At 46.9% G+C, this 14,180-nt stretch overlaps 1 protein-coding gene across 4 annotated transcripts in view; it reads right to left on the bottom strand.

Annotated features, from left to right (window-relative positions):
• The window catches only part of RPTOR (regulatory associated protein of MTOR complex 1), a 262,877-nt gene that overhangs the window by 49,646 nt on the left and 199,051 nt on the right, over positions 1-14,180 (bottom strand). For all 4 annotated transcript variants that reach the window (XM_055090448.1, XM_055090449.1, XM_028499286.1 and 1 more), the window contains exons 13-16: positions 4,353-4,427; positions 1,294-1,359; positions 594-785; positions 116-256 (exon numbers count right to left, since the gene is read on the bottom strand). In XM_055090448.1, coding sequence (XP_054946423.1) covers positions 116-256; positions 594-785; positions 1,294-1,359; positions 4,353-4,427 — 474 coding nt within the window. The remainder of the gene's footprint in view (positions 1-115; positions 257-593; positions 786-1,293; positions 1,360-4,352; positions 4,428-14,180) is intronic.

Here is a 14,180-nt window from a genome sequence, read left to right as displayed (position 1 = left end):
TGGGGGAGACTGAGTGCTCGCTGCTGTGGTCGGGTCAGGGTCATGGCTCAACCTGGGCGCCGGGGGAGCCCGGCCTGGAGGCGCTCAGCACTGCCTGGGGGCGGGGGCCACGCACCTTCCGGACCACGGGGCTGCCGTCGTTGATGAGCTGGGCCAGCATCATGGCCACGTTGTGGTCGATGGTGGTGGAGTGGTCCGTCCTTTCTGCGGAGTTGCCCACAAACGTGCCGAGGGCAAAGACTGCTGCGCAGCGCACCTGCAGGTGGGACAGGGGGCAGTCACCCCGCGGCCAGCTGTTTGGCTCTAGCCGGGGCCCCTGGAGCCGACCTGACGCAGCCCGGTCTCGTCCATGGTCCTCTCGGCCCAGCTCCACTCGTGTAGACGAGCAGGAGCAGGGAAACAAGAGGTAAGTGGCGGCCCCGCCTGGGGGCCAGGTGACAGGCTGTGCAGGCATCAGAGACCAAACCAGGCACCGGGGAACCCACAGAGGGGGACGTAGGGGTCTGGGGCCGGGGCTGGGCCTCTCTGGCTGTGTGGTCTCCAAGCATACCTTGACCTCACTTAGCCTGAAGTGGCCGTGGGTGTGGACTCACCTCAGGGATGGGGTCGGAGAGAAGGCTGCAAAGCTTCTCGTGAGCGCTGTCCCTCACCCCGCACCACCGGGCCGAGTCAAAGTTCTGCCAGATCCGGCCCAGGCAGATGGCCACCCACTGGCGCAGCAGGGGGTGGGGATCGTTGAGCTGCTCCAGGCAGATGGCGATCAGGTTTCCCTGGAGGCAGGCTTCCTGCGAGAAGGTAGGCAACACATGGCATCACCCTGACCACTGAGGGGAGAGGGGTGCCGGGCTGGACCCCAGCTCCCAGCGTTTCTCAGGGAAACCTTGCTTAATCACATCACAAGATGTCCTCAATTTTCCTCTTTTTTTTTTTTTTTTTTCTGGCTGTGCTGCGCGGCATGTGGGATCTCAGTTCCCGGACCAGGGATCAAACCTGTGCTCCCTGCAGTGGAAGCACAGATTTTTAACCACTGGACCACTGGGGAAGTCCCTCAATTTTCCTCATTTTAAATCCCACCAATATCAATTCACTCTGGCTAAACGAAGGGTCCGGACCCCACTCCTCCCATGGAGCCCCTTGGGTTGGCGTGATCCTGCAACGCCCCCTCTTCTGAGGTCACTGTTTCATCAGACATTCAGAACAGTTCCGCTGGCCCCCAAATACTGGAGCTCGGGGCTGCGCCTCTGCAACCCACAGGGAGGCCCTGCAGGGGTGGGGACGCGACGTGACACTCACCTGCCCCGTGTTATAGCTGTTAACGATCACAGCCAGAATGAAGGCTGTCATGGTCCTGTGCTCAGCCTGGAAAACAGAAGTCACCTGCTAGTTTGCACTTTTTTCATGGTGGAAACTCATCACTCCCAAGCACTAGAGTTATCCTTCCAGAATCTTTATGATTATGCTTGGTGTGTAATTAAAGTAATGAGAGCCAGCTTTATTGTCTTTTGAGTCCACAAAAAGGAAGAGCACTTTTAAGAGCGTCTGACAGTTTTGGGTTGGCCTCTCAGAGGACAGATGGGTCCCTGATGTCTGATGCTGCAGGAGGGGCATGGGCCTCTCTGATTCTGCTCCATCAGAGGCCGCCCGGTCCTGCCCAAGCCTATGGAAGCAAATCACCCTGGTCGTAAAACGACCGACCACAGTCCCTAACTTGGCTTCATTATCCCTTCCTCGTGGTCTTCTAGTGGACGGATCGATTCTCATTCTCTCCTCTCCTCTGTGCCTCTACTGACTCAGAGATCAGTGTTATGTTAACTATTAGTGGTACCCAGTCATTCTTTAGAGAATGACTAAAGTTAGTCATTTCCTGTGTCTCCCTTGGATTCCCGATACTCCTCCTCACGTGTCAGCCCCTCACATGAGTGACTGTTTTTACTTATTCTTACAGCTGATGCTGATTTAGATACATGACAAGTTTGCAGATGTCTGCTCTCCGATGCTTCCTGCATCCTACTGTCCCCTGGGCTCCATCTCCTCCTGAAGTGCGGTCCTCCTGGCTGTCTGGGTGGGGTCAGCACACGGGAAGTTGTCGGTCCTGAGATGTGCTGGCTTCGCCCTCTCTCTTGACTGACACCGGGGCAGGCACAGGGTCCCGGGGTGATGGTTCCCCCTGTGCTGTGAGGGCCTCTGCTCAGTCTTCCACCCGTTACTCTGGTGACTGCTGTCCACATCTTTGCAACAATCTTCCTTTTTGTCCTGGTTACTTTCAAGATTTTTCCTCTTGCCTTTGACATTCTCTACTTTCATTATGATAAGTCTTTGTGTGGATTTGTTTTTATTTAACCTTCTCAAGACTAATTGTGCTTTATAAACCTGAAAACTCATTTCTTCTTCAAATCTGGAAAATTCTCCGCTAGACCAGTTGGATAGTGTGTCCCCCTGCCCCCTCACCTGCCCCCACCATCTCCCTCTGGCCTGTGTTGGATGCAGTGAGCCCTCTCAGCCCCTCTGTCACATCTCCGCTTTGCTTCATCTCACATGATTTCTCCATGGATTCCTTTACCTGTTGTGTCGATTCTGCTGTTTAATTCGTCTACAGAGCTTTTAATGACAGTGACTGTCTTTCATTACAGGTTCTTTTTTTCCCCCCAAATCTGCCTATTTATTAAAAGACTCTAGTTGGTCATGTTTTGAGGAGGAGTAAAGAGGACAGAATACATTGTTCTTTTATAATAGTCACAAAAGTACTTCTGAGGAAACAACGTAAGAGTTTATTTTTGGATGTAATTAAAACAAATTGTTTATTCAGTAATTTTAAACATACTTATTTGTATTGATTGTCAGTCTTTTTCAGAGAATCCTATTAGTTTCAATTCTTGGGGAGCCAACCCTCTTACGTGCCAGCTCTGCTTATGTCCCTTGAACGTGGGTTAGGAGCAGGCCAGCGCTCCTGGCACGAGTCTCAGTACCCTGGCTTCGTAGGTGTCCCTGCAGAAAGGTTCAGCCTTTGCCACTTCCAGGCAGGTCCTGGAGATTTCATGTTCCTCTCTTAGCTGGCGGCTCCCCCCACAACGGGGGGTTTCTGTTTCTCACGGAGGCCTTTCCTGACTTTCCGCCCAGACGTGGACAGACAGGACCAGCTCTTCTTGTCCTTGTCTGGTGAGTGGGTGGCTTACCCCACAGGCCCGTGTCCTCCACGCAGACTCGGGGCTGCACGCGCGTGGAGCGCCAGGGTCACTATGAGGTCTGCCTGTGAGTGCCACCGTGCCCCTCCTCTGACATCAGTTTTTGGCATTTGGGGATTTCCTTTCCTTTCTTTCACATCTATGTCCTCAAAACTTCAATGTGTTTGTAGTTGAAGTGGGGCCCACTTGTGCCGGCTTCGCTCACCATTTTACCGCATTTTATCAGCTTAGATGTCTTATTTGTTTGATTTGTATCTTACCCTGAAGAACAGGGAAGTGATTATTTCCAACATTTGTATAAAGTCTAAACTGCCTATGATAATGTTTAAAAACGACACTTCAGTTAAAACACACAAGTTCTACTTACCTTTCATAACAATCCTGTTTTTGACGCTTTCTGTATTTTGAAAAATGTGTTTGTTTTTTTATTATTGTCATTTAGTTCAGAAAACCAACTAGAGGGTGAATTTACACACAAAAGTTCCTTTATACAACCAAAGCCACCTAAGACTGTGTGAACAAACTGTTAGACTTAATTAAACATTCTGATAAAAATAAGTTATATTAAGTAATTATTTAGGGTATCTATTTTGTTCTTTTTACTATGCTAGGAGCTAGAAGTAGGGAACATAGAAATTAATTTAAAAAACACTTATAGGAAGTTATTCTATATGCTATTTATGGATTACTAATTTTTAAACAACTTAATACAATAAAATATATTTAAAATTTAAACTTTCAATCTCTTCTTTCCACCCCCCCGCCCCCCTCCCCCCGTCTTTCCTTCCTGATTGAGAAGGTGCAACAGCCTCCTGTCATGTCCAGAACCTGCACTGGGCAAAGAAACTGCCATATTATGGATGTACAAGTACTCATTGATCTAACTTGGCTGACAGGGTGTGAGGCAGAGTGGATTCTACTCCACTGCAAAGATGTGCTCGGAAAATGGACTCATGTAAACAAAAAACCAGCCTGTGTGTCACGTTTCACTGTAACTCTTTACTCAGGGAAGCAGCTACTGAAATAATATGCCAGGAAGCAAAGGGCAACGTCTGAGTGAGGCAGAGCCGGGGTGAGAGCGCACCCCCTCCTGCCACCCTGCGGGCCCCTCTGCGTGCAGCAACCGTCCCCAGAGTCCCCGGGAGACATGTCACCAGAGCTGGTCCTTACTGGCATGTACGGATCTGCCAAGACTGAGAGGAAGTACTTGTGGCCGTTGTCCTTCACCAGGTCAGCTTGGCACGACTGGGGAGAGAGACACAGGAGAAACAGTGAGTGCAATTCCGGGAAGGGGCTTCATTTTCTTCTTGGGATGTGTGAACAAACGAATGTGCAATGAATATTTTATGCCTTAATCATTTTCTCCTCTCAAGTCCAATTTTCATCTGAAAAAATAATTCCGACGGCTGTGTGGAGACACATTTTTCCTTGGCTGTGGGAAAAGGGCTGGCATCTCACACACTCTCAGAAGTGCAGCAGCTCCAAGGCGTTCTCGAAAGCACCTTCTGGGTACCTGCCGAATGGGGGTGCCCTGGCTGCTGGATAGCTCCTTTGGAGACCGTCTGCGTCCTGCAGCCTCCGCACACGTCCTCCCTCCCGCGTCAGCCCGGGGCCCACGCGCCTCTCCTTGTGCCTTTCAAGCTGGGACGTGCCCTGGATCAATACCCAGAAAAACTGCTTAGTGATTTAGGGTAACGTGTCCACAGGGAGACATTGAATTCCATCAGCTCCCAGCATGCTCCACTCTAGGGGAAAAAGGCCATTCAAGAAGAGAGAACCGGACTTTTAAGATCTGAGTTTCTGAGAATAAAAGGAGAAAGTTATGCACTACAATACATCTCTACCTCTGCAGGGCACCGCTGGCTCAGGGGCATGCCCTGTGTGAAGCCCTCTCAGGGGCAGGGCGGTTTTGCAGACGGAACCTGCTGTTTACTGCAGCCCGGAGCCCTGACCCCCTCTCTCCCACGCTGGCCCACTTCTCGGGGTGCTCTGATAATGAGGTGTTTCTTCCTTACATCAATAAACTAATAAGGTGGCCAACGGACTCAGCTGTTTAAGTGGGAATTGAGCGAGATGGACGGGGTGGTCAGGAAGCAGGGGCACCAGGGGCTCAGGTTAGCAGGATAATAATCCCCAAGAGCCAGGGAAGCCAATAAAGCATGCGGCTTTCAAGTCGCTCCCATAAGGGATGCCTCACTTTGAATGAAGGTTTTGACAAATGGACTAAAAGGCATCAGCTTGATGCCCTCTGCAGAGACTCGTCCAGAAGGGGCTGGGAGGGAGCACTCAGTTGGTGCCTGCAGTGCAGTGCCCGCGTCCAGGGACAGGGCTTAGGCGCCTGCATCTGAGAATAAAGCCAACGTCCTTTGTTTTGAAACCAGAGATTCCACAATTCAAATCCAGGCCCACACATTTACAGCTAAGCTCATAGCACATGTCTCATCATAGAGTAACGAAATGTCACTAAGTCATATCCTGCTAATTCGGAAGCTGAGGCACCTGTGGGAGTATGTGAAGCTATCACTTTAATACGTCTTCAGTATCGGAAACGGCAATTATCTTGTCCATGTTGAAAGACCGCTGTCTGGACGAGGCTGCCATGCAGGTGGGAACCACAATAATGCTCTCTGGCCCTGTCCATCCTCACTCTCAGGTCTCAGCAGGTGTCCTTTATGAACTGGTTTAGAAGAATCACCCCATCAGCCATCCCAGCCCTGTCCACGGCTGGGGAGCCAGGGACCTGCAGGGCTCTGACTTCTGAGGATGCTGGGACACAGGCCACCAGCCACCTGCTTGCCCTCTTGACTTGGCCAAGTGCCTCCTTATAAGGAAGAGAAAACAGTCCTTGAAACTACAAAGGCCCAGAAATGCAGGCCACAGATGCGGTGCACGCACAGACCAGTGGAAAGCTCCCAGAGAGACGCAGGGCTCTGGCAGCCCAGACTCCTCCACACAGCCGCTTTCCAAGGGTCCCCTCTTGTGTCTGTTTTCCCCCAGATCAAGCTACAGATCTGACATATTAAGGCCAGGGTAGAAAGAGGGTGGAGGCGAGGAAGAGCACGACTATGAAATGGTTTTTCCTAAGCAAGTCCCTCCCCCACTGCACACCCAACAGCTCTGATGCTTCTGTCTCAGGGATTTCAAGGAATTATATTTTTAACATGGGGAAAAGGGAGGGAGGCAAGGAAGAGAAGAAAAGCAGAAGGGGAAGCAAGCACATAGTTCCTTGTGGCAGCAGGTGAAGATGCAGTTTGCAAGCAGATCCCTCTCAGGAGGGAGCAGAGACCAGGACAAGCCCGACCAGAGACCCTGGCTTCTGCAAGGGTAAGTTCACCGGGGGAGGGCAGGTGTTCCCCCTCGGAATATTCTGGCAAAGGATGCTGTGGGGGAGATCCCACCTTCATTCTCCTTAATGCAGACTATAAAGTCTGTTTCCTGGGGACCAGGAAGACACACACTGAGCAGAGACCACCAGACCACCAGGCATGACGCATCAAATGAGGCGCAATCGGCAGGACAGGCCTGAGCAGTGTTGCCAGTGGACGCAGCCACTCATGTTCTGATGTGAATATGGAGAAAATCACACAGAGGGAGGGTCCTGTTTCCTGTCCTCGGGTTGCAGAGTTCACGCCTCGGGATGAGGAAAGGATGCCGGAGAGGTAAGCCGGGTTCACACAAGAGACAGCGACACTGGAGTGCACCCTGACCCACTGCTACCAGAACATTAGAATTGTCTGGGGACAGATGTAGGACTACGTTGGACTGTTTATACATCCAGAGTTTTAACAACGGCACGTGGCCATAAAACTAGTAGCGCCTGAGAAAATAATCCCAGAGCAGGGGTTCTGTTCACTGCTCTCAAGAGTTCACTGTCCTTCACAACCCCAAAAGCACAGTCACAGGCAGTTAAAGACGCACGCCCCTCTGCAAGCTTCACAGCCTCGGCACAACGGCCTTCCCACTTGCCAAGGGTAGCAAGATAGTTAAATACATACAGGTTTTCATTTTCCAACAAATGGTTTATTACTTTAAATATTCTCGTCAGATGCTCTTGTGTTGAAGGTAAACTTCAGAATGAAGAGACACCGTGAATGCTGAAATAGCTGATATCAGTGGGAAAATCACTGGTATACATGAATGCTTTTATGCCTTCCATCTACTTTTCTGTATGTGTTCTAAAATTTGTAAATGCAGGGACTTCCCTGGTGACCCAGAGATTAGGACTTGGCGCTTTCACTGCCGTGGGCCTGGGTTCAATCCCTGGTCGGGGAACTAAGATACCACAAGCTGCTTGGTGCAGCCAAAACAGAACAAAATTTGTAAATGTATTTAAAGGCTCAAAAATCAAAATGCTACAGAAAGGTATAGATTGAGAAGCTTTCGTCCATCCCCTGTCCCTGTAAGGGGTGGCGGAGTCAGTATGATCATATCTTAATGTAGAAAATGTGACATCTCGGTACAAAATGAAAATAAATATTAAATTAGATGGAGGTTTTAAAAAAAATCTCTTCCACCGCTATATGTAATCTCTTTACTAGTTTCTTATTTATTCTCCCACACATTCAAACTGTGGTTGCCCTTCTATAAAACTTCCGAGACCTGGTCGTGTGGGCTATGGTCTCTGGCTGAGTAGCCCCTGCCCACCTCTCCCAACCCCAACTGGAATCAGCACTGCAGAGCTAGTGAGTCAGCACAGCCTGACAATTATAATCACGCGGCCCTTCAGCCTCTGGATTGCCCTCGGCGACAGACTGATGCACCGGGAAAGTCCCCTGCAGCCTGAGTCACTGCACCCATTCATCCTGCGAAAGGGTGATCTGTCACCTCCCTAGCAGCACCCAGTCCAATCTGCATGTGCGGGGCCGAGTGGCCTGCGTGGGGAGGGCAGGTGAAAGCCTCCTGCGTCCTCCTTCAGCTTTTCACTTCACTCTTGGCAACTACAGAAATTTGAACAACTGCCTCCCTCCCTCCCTCCTGCCAGCCAGCCAGACAGACACATACATACCCAGCCGCAACCTGGCCTGTCATCATCATCAATGTGCATGTCTAGCAGGGCCTGGCCTCCTCCCAGGTGGGTGGCCCTGGAGGCTAAACCAGTGTTGGGACAGGCAGATCTGTCTGGACGTGGCAGGGGTGGGGTCTCTGCTTTGCTGGCCCACAGCTCTCCAGGGACCCCAGGAGGGTGGAACTGAACCTCTCCCCAGAGTAAAACCCACTCCCAGCGCTTCTGAAAAGCAGCAACCTCATTTAACCAGAATGACGGCTAAGAAGAGGCCATTCTGCACAACAGTTCTATTTTACCAAAAAATAAAAACGACACCCGGAATCACTCACACAGCACAGCCTTGCTGACTACAGCTTCTGGGTAAACGTGGGTCTTTGCAAACTGTGTTCTCTAACGCTGTGATTTTGTTTTGTGTTCTATAACCTATCGTTTAGAAATTAAATGGACCATCAATGCAATTAAATTATTTACATTAAAATGAGGAGGTGGGAAGTGCCCACAGCAAGCCAGACTTTGGGCGGGAGTGTCACAGGAAGCCAGGCCTGGCTGCCACTCAACACCGTGTGACTGACAAGACAGTTCGTGGTGACAGCTAATCAGTCCCTTTGTCCATTTGTAGGTAGCTGCAAGACGGGACAGCAGGACAGTTGGCTCAATAGGGGGCAAATTGAAAGAAGGAATGTTAGAAAGTCCCAGAAATGCAAAACAAAATAATTCCAATACTAAGCCTTATAAAATCACACTCAATCAACAATAAAAAAAAGAAATTAGAAGAATAAGATTCATGGGACCTCTCTGGTGGCGCAGTGATTAAGAATCTGTGTGCCAATGCTGGGGAAGCGGGTTCCAGCCCTGGTCCGGGAAGATCCCACGTGCCGTGGAGCAGCTAAGCCCGTGCGCCACAACTACTGAGCCTGTGCTCTAGAGGCAGCGAGCCACAACTACTGAGCTCACGTGCCACAACTACTGAAGCTCACGCGCCTAGAGCCCGTGCTCCGCAACAAGTAGAAGCCACCACAATGAGAAGCCCGCGCACCACAAGAAAGAGTAGCCCCCGCTCGCCGAAATGAGAGAAAGCCCGCGCACAGCAACAAAGACCCAACACGGCCCAAAATAAATAAATAAACTAATTAATTAAAAAAAAAAAGCAGGTTCTGGATGGCAGATCCTCTGGCCCACCTGATCACACTCAATTTGGGTGACGTGAATCATATTTGGATGGGAGAGGAAGTTAACCCTGCTCACTTTTTCAACTGTGAGCTGGGAGTGGGGGGGTGGGAAAAAGGGGGGATACAGGTGCAGGAAGAGAGGCTGTGAGCATCAGAGTCAGTGAGCTGGGATAAAATCACTATGCAGAGAAAACAGCAGAAGTTTTGAGACTGAGAAGGAGAACTAGCACAGATGTGGGGAGGAGGGGGGGAGCTACAGAAATAAAACTCCACTAATCTCTGATCTGGTTTTCACTCACACAACGTGTTCCTTCTTGGGACTGGGATAGCTGGCACACACAGTGAAGCTCTTTGTGTCCCCAAAATCTGGATGTAGTTCCTCTATACCGACACAAAATGTTTTTCCAAATTCAGTGACACTGTGCCCTTGGAATCCCCTGGTGGCACTATAAATAAAACTTTATTAGCTGTAACTAGGGAAGGACTGCCTGAATTACATATTAGCTGTGTCTATGAAAAACCTCTATTAACTGGAACCTAGCTTATAGAAATCTTTAACTGTCTCCCCTCTCTTTTTTAAATAAATGTATTTATTTTATTTTTGTCTGCGTTGGGTCTTTGTTGCTGCTTGCGGGCTTTCTCTGGTTGCGGTGAGTGGGGGGCTACTCTTCATTGCTGTGCGTGGGCTTCTCACTGCGGTGGCTTCTCTCGTTGTGGAGCACGGGCTCTAGGGAGCGGGCTTCAGTAGTTGCAGCATGCGGGCTCAGTACTTGTGGCTCGTGGGCTCTAGAGCGCAGGCTCAGTAGTTGTGGCGCATGGGCTTAGTTGCTCCACGGCACGTAGGATCTTCCTGGACCAGGGCTCGAACTCGTGTCCCCTGCATTAGCAGGCAGATTCTTAACAACTGATCCACCAGGGTAGTCCCTCCCCTCTCTTAATCTTGTTCATTAGCAGAAAAACAAATGATAACAAACAACTTAAGGAATTTATTAAAAGACAACCACCGCCATCTTCCCAGAGTAGGGTAGATTTTGCCACATTCTCTGGACTCTCTCATCTATGTGTAATGTTGCTTTTGATAGCTGATTCCATCACACGACCTGAAGGACAGTTAATAAAAAATATTCTGCTACATTTGCTTCTCCCTTTCCTTTCCCCTGTATTTTTCTGCACTTTTTGAAAGTTGCAGATAGCATGACATTTTGCCTGGAAATTTTCTTAAGAAAAAGGACATTATCTTACAGAACCACAAAACCATGATCACACTCAAGAAATTTAACATTGATACAATATTATTATCTGATATTCAGTCCTTATTCAAATTTCTCCCAATTGTTCAAATAACGTCCTTTTATAGCCTTTGGTTTTTGATCCAGGATCCAGTCAGAATCTGCCCTTAGCTGTCATGCAACATTAGTCTTAATCTGGAACAATTTTCCCCACATTTTTTGGTCTTTCTTGAATTGAAAATCTAGATAGGACGATTACAGTTTTTTTGTGGACTATTCTACAATTTGAATTTTTTAACAGGTCTATTCAGGTATAAGTGATATACAAAAACCTGCACATATTTAAAGTATATAATTTGACAATACTGGATGTATGTTTACACCTGTGAAGCCATGCCCACAATCAAGGTAATTAAGCTATCTCCTGAAAAGCTTCCTTATGCCCTTTGGAATCCTTCCTCCTATTCCACTAATCTGCTTTCTGTGGCTATAGTTTGCATTCTCTAGAATTTTGTTTAAATGGAATAATACAACATGTATCCTTCTTTTACACAGCATAATTATTTGGGGATTAGTTTACCCTTTTTTATTGCTGAGTAGTATTCCACTGTATGGGTAAATCACCATTTGCTTATTCATCCACCTGTTGATGGACATTCAGGCTATGTCCAGTTTTTGGCTGTTACAAATAAAGCTGCTATAAACATTCATGTAGAAGTTTTTGTCTGGACATACGCTTTCACTTCTCTTGGGTGACTATCTATGAGTAAGATGACTGGATTCGATGGTTGAGTATGTATTTTAATCTTTATAAGAAACTGTGAAGAAATCTCCCAGGGTGGTTGTGCCATTTGCATTCCGAACACAATTTATGAGAGTTTCAGTTCCTCCAAATCCCAGCCCACACTTGATACTATCAGTCTTTTTCATTTCAGACATTCTGATAGGTATGTGGTGGTATCCGACTGCGGTTTTAACTTTCCATTTCTCTGGTGATGAATGATGCTCAGCACCTTTTCATGTGCTTATCTGCCATCATACTTCTTTAATGAAGTGTATGTTCAAAGCTTTTGCCCATTTTTTTTGGTTTGCGTGTTTCTTTTCATATAGAATTTTGAGAGTGCTTTACATATTCTCACTACAAGTTTTTAATCAAATTAATGATTCACAAATATTTTCCCATTTTGAGTTAATTTTTGTCATGGTACGTGGTGTAGATTGCAGTTCACTTTTTGCAGATGGATGTCCAATGGCCACAGCACCACAGGTTGAATAGCTCCACTGAGTTGAACTGTCTTTGTAACTTCAAAAATTAGTCGTCCGTATATGTGTGTCTATTTCTTGACTTTCTATTCTGTTCCATTGATATTTTGCCCATTTCGATGCCACTTCTACAGTCTTTTTTTTTTTTTTGCGGTACGTGGGCCTCTCACTGTTGTGTCTTCTCCCATTGCGGAGCACAGGCTCCGGACGCACAGGCTCAGGGGCCATGGCTCACGGGCCCAGCTGCTCTGCGGCATGTGGTATCTTCCTGGACCGGGGCACGAACCCGCATCCCCGGCATCAGCAGGCGGACTCTCAACCACTGCGCCACCAGGGAAGCCCTTCTTCTTTTTTAATAAGGGGAATTAACATTTATTTATTTATTTATATATTTATTTGGTTGCGCCGGGTCTTAGTTGCGGCAGGCAGGCTCCTTAGTTGTGGCACATGGGCTCCTTAGTTGCAGCATGCTTGTGGGAACTAGTTCCCTGACCACGGATCGAACCCAGGCCCCCTGCATTGGGAGTGTGGAGTCTTAACCACTATGCCACCAGGGAAATCCCTGAAACCTTTCTTTATTACCTTTACAGGACTATAAATAATTGTAATCTTCCATATTTATCATTTAAAAAAATTATGTTCACAAGAAGTTTTTCCCTTGAAAGGTTCTGGAATAATTTTTATGACACAGAATTGTGTATTATTCCCTGTGTCTACCTAAAACAGTATGTGAAAAATATCAAGAGAAAGATTAGATCTGTCTAAAGGCATATCTGCACAGGACCAAGAAAGGAAGATATTTGATCTTTATGTAATTAATATGATTACTGAAGATAACCCATATTTTTCCTGGCTATGTATCACTTCGTACCTTGTGTTTTTGCCTAAATGTTGTCTTTCTTCTTTTCTATTGTATGCATTTAGTTCTAGAAGTTTCCCTCTCAGCACTGCTCAGCTGTGTCCCACAGGTTTTGATACGTTGTATTTTCCTTTTTACTCAGTTTAAGGTACTTTTTACTTCCCTTGAGACCCCCTTTTTGAAAAAAATTATTTTAAAAAGTTTTATTTCATTATTTTACATATTAATATAAATGTTTATATGATTATAAATATTTATAATTATATAAAAATTATACTAAAGTATATAAATATCAATTACATTATAAAATATACATATTCTCCCAGATTTACTGAGGTATAATTAACAAAAATGTATATATTTAAGGTGTAAAATGTCATGGTTAAAGTATGTATTGTAAAATGATTAGCACAATCAAGTTAATACATCCATCCCCTCACATAGTTACCTTTTTTTTTTCTTGGAGTGAGAAGAGCACTTAAAATCTACTCTCTTATCAACTTTCAAGTATACAATACAGTATTGTTAACTAGTCACCATGCTGTATATTAGATCCCCAGAACTTATTTATCTTATAGGTGGAAGTTTGTCCTCTTTGACCAATATCGTCTCATTTCCCCCACTCCCCAGCCCCTGACAAACACCATTCTACTCTCTGTTTCTATGAGTTGACTTTTTTAAGATTCCACAAATGAATGAGATCATACAACATTTGTCTTTCTCTTGTCTGGCTTATTTCACTTAGCACAATTTCCTCCAGGTTCAACCATGTTGTCATGAATGGCAGGATCTCCCCCTCCATTTTATGGCTAAATAATATTCCACTGTGTGTGTGTGTGTGTGTGTGTGTGTGTGTGACATTTTCTTTATTCATTCATCTGATGATGGACACTTAGGTTGTTTCCACATCTTGGCTATTGTGAATAATGCTACAACGAACTTGGGTGTGCAGATATCTCTTTGAGGTACTACCGACTTCATTTCCTTTGGATATACACCCATCAGTGAGATTGCTGGATTGTATGGTAGTTCCATTTTTAAATTTTTGAGAACTTCCATGCTACTTTCCATAGTCGTGGCACCAACTTACATTCATAACAAAAGCGCACAAGGGTTCCACACCCTTATTTTCTCCACACCCTTGCCAGAACTTGTTATCTCTTGTCTTTTTGACAACAGTCATTCTGACAGGCATGAGGTGATACCTCATTGTGGTTTTGATTTGCATTTCCCTGATGACTAGTGATGTTGAGCACTTTTTCATGTGCCCTTTGGCCAGCTGTATGTCTTCTTTGGAAAAATGTCTATTCAGGTCCTTTGACCATTTTAATTTATTTATTTTTTTTGTGGTACGCGGGCCTCTCACTGTTGTGGCCGCTCCCGTTGCGGAGCACAGGCTCCGGACGCACAGGCTCAGTGGCCACGGCTCACGGGCCCAGCTGCTCCGCGGCATGTGGGATCTTCCCGGACCGG

This window comes from Physeter macrocephalus, chromosome 14 (genome assembly GCF_002837175.3).
Source record: "Physeter macrocephalus isolate SW-GA chromosome 14, ASM283717v5, whole genome shotgun sequence".
In the NCBI taxonomy this organism is placed as follows: domain Eukaryota; kingdom Metazoa; phylum Chordata; class Mammalia; order Artiodactyla; family Physeteridae; genus Physeter; species Physeter macrocephalus.
The sequence above is the reverse complement of the archived record's forward strand: the minus strand, read 5'-3'. Positions and strand labels throughout refer to the sequence as shown.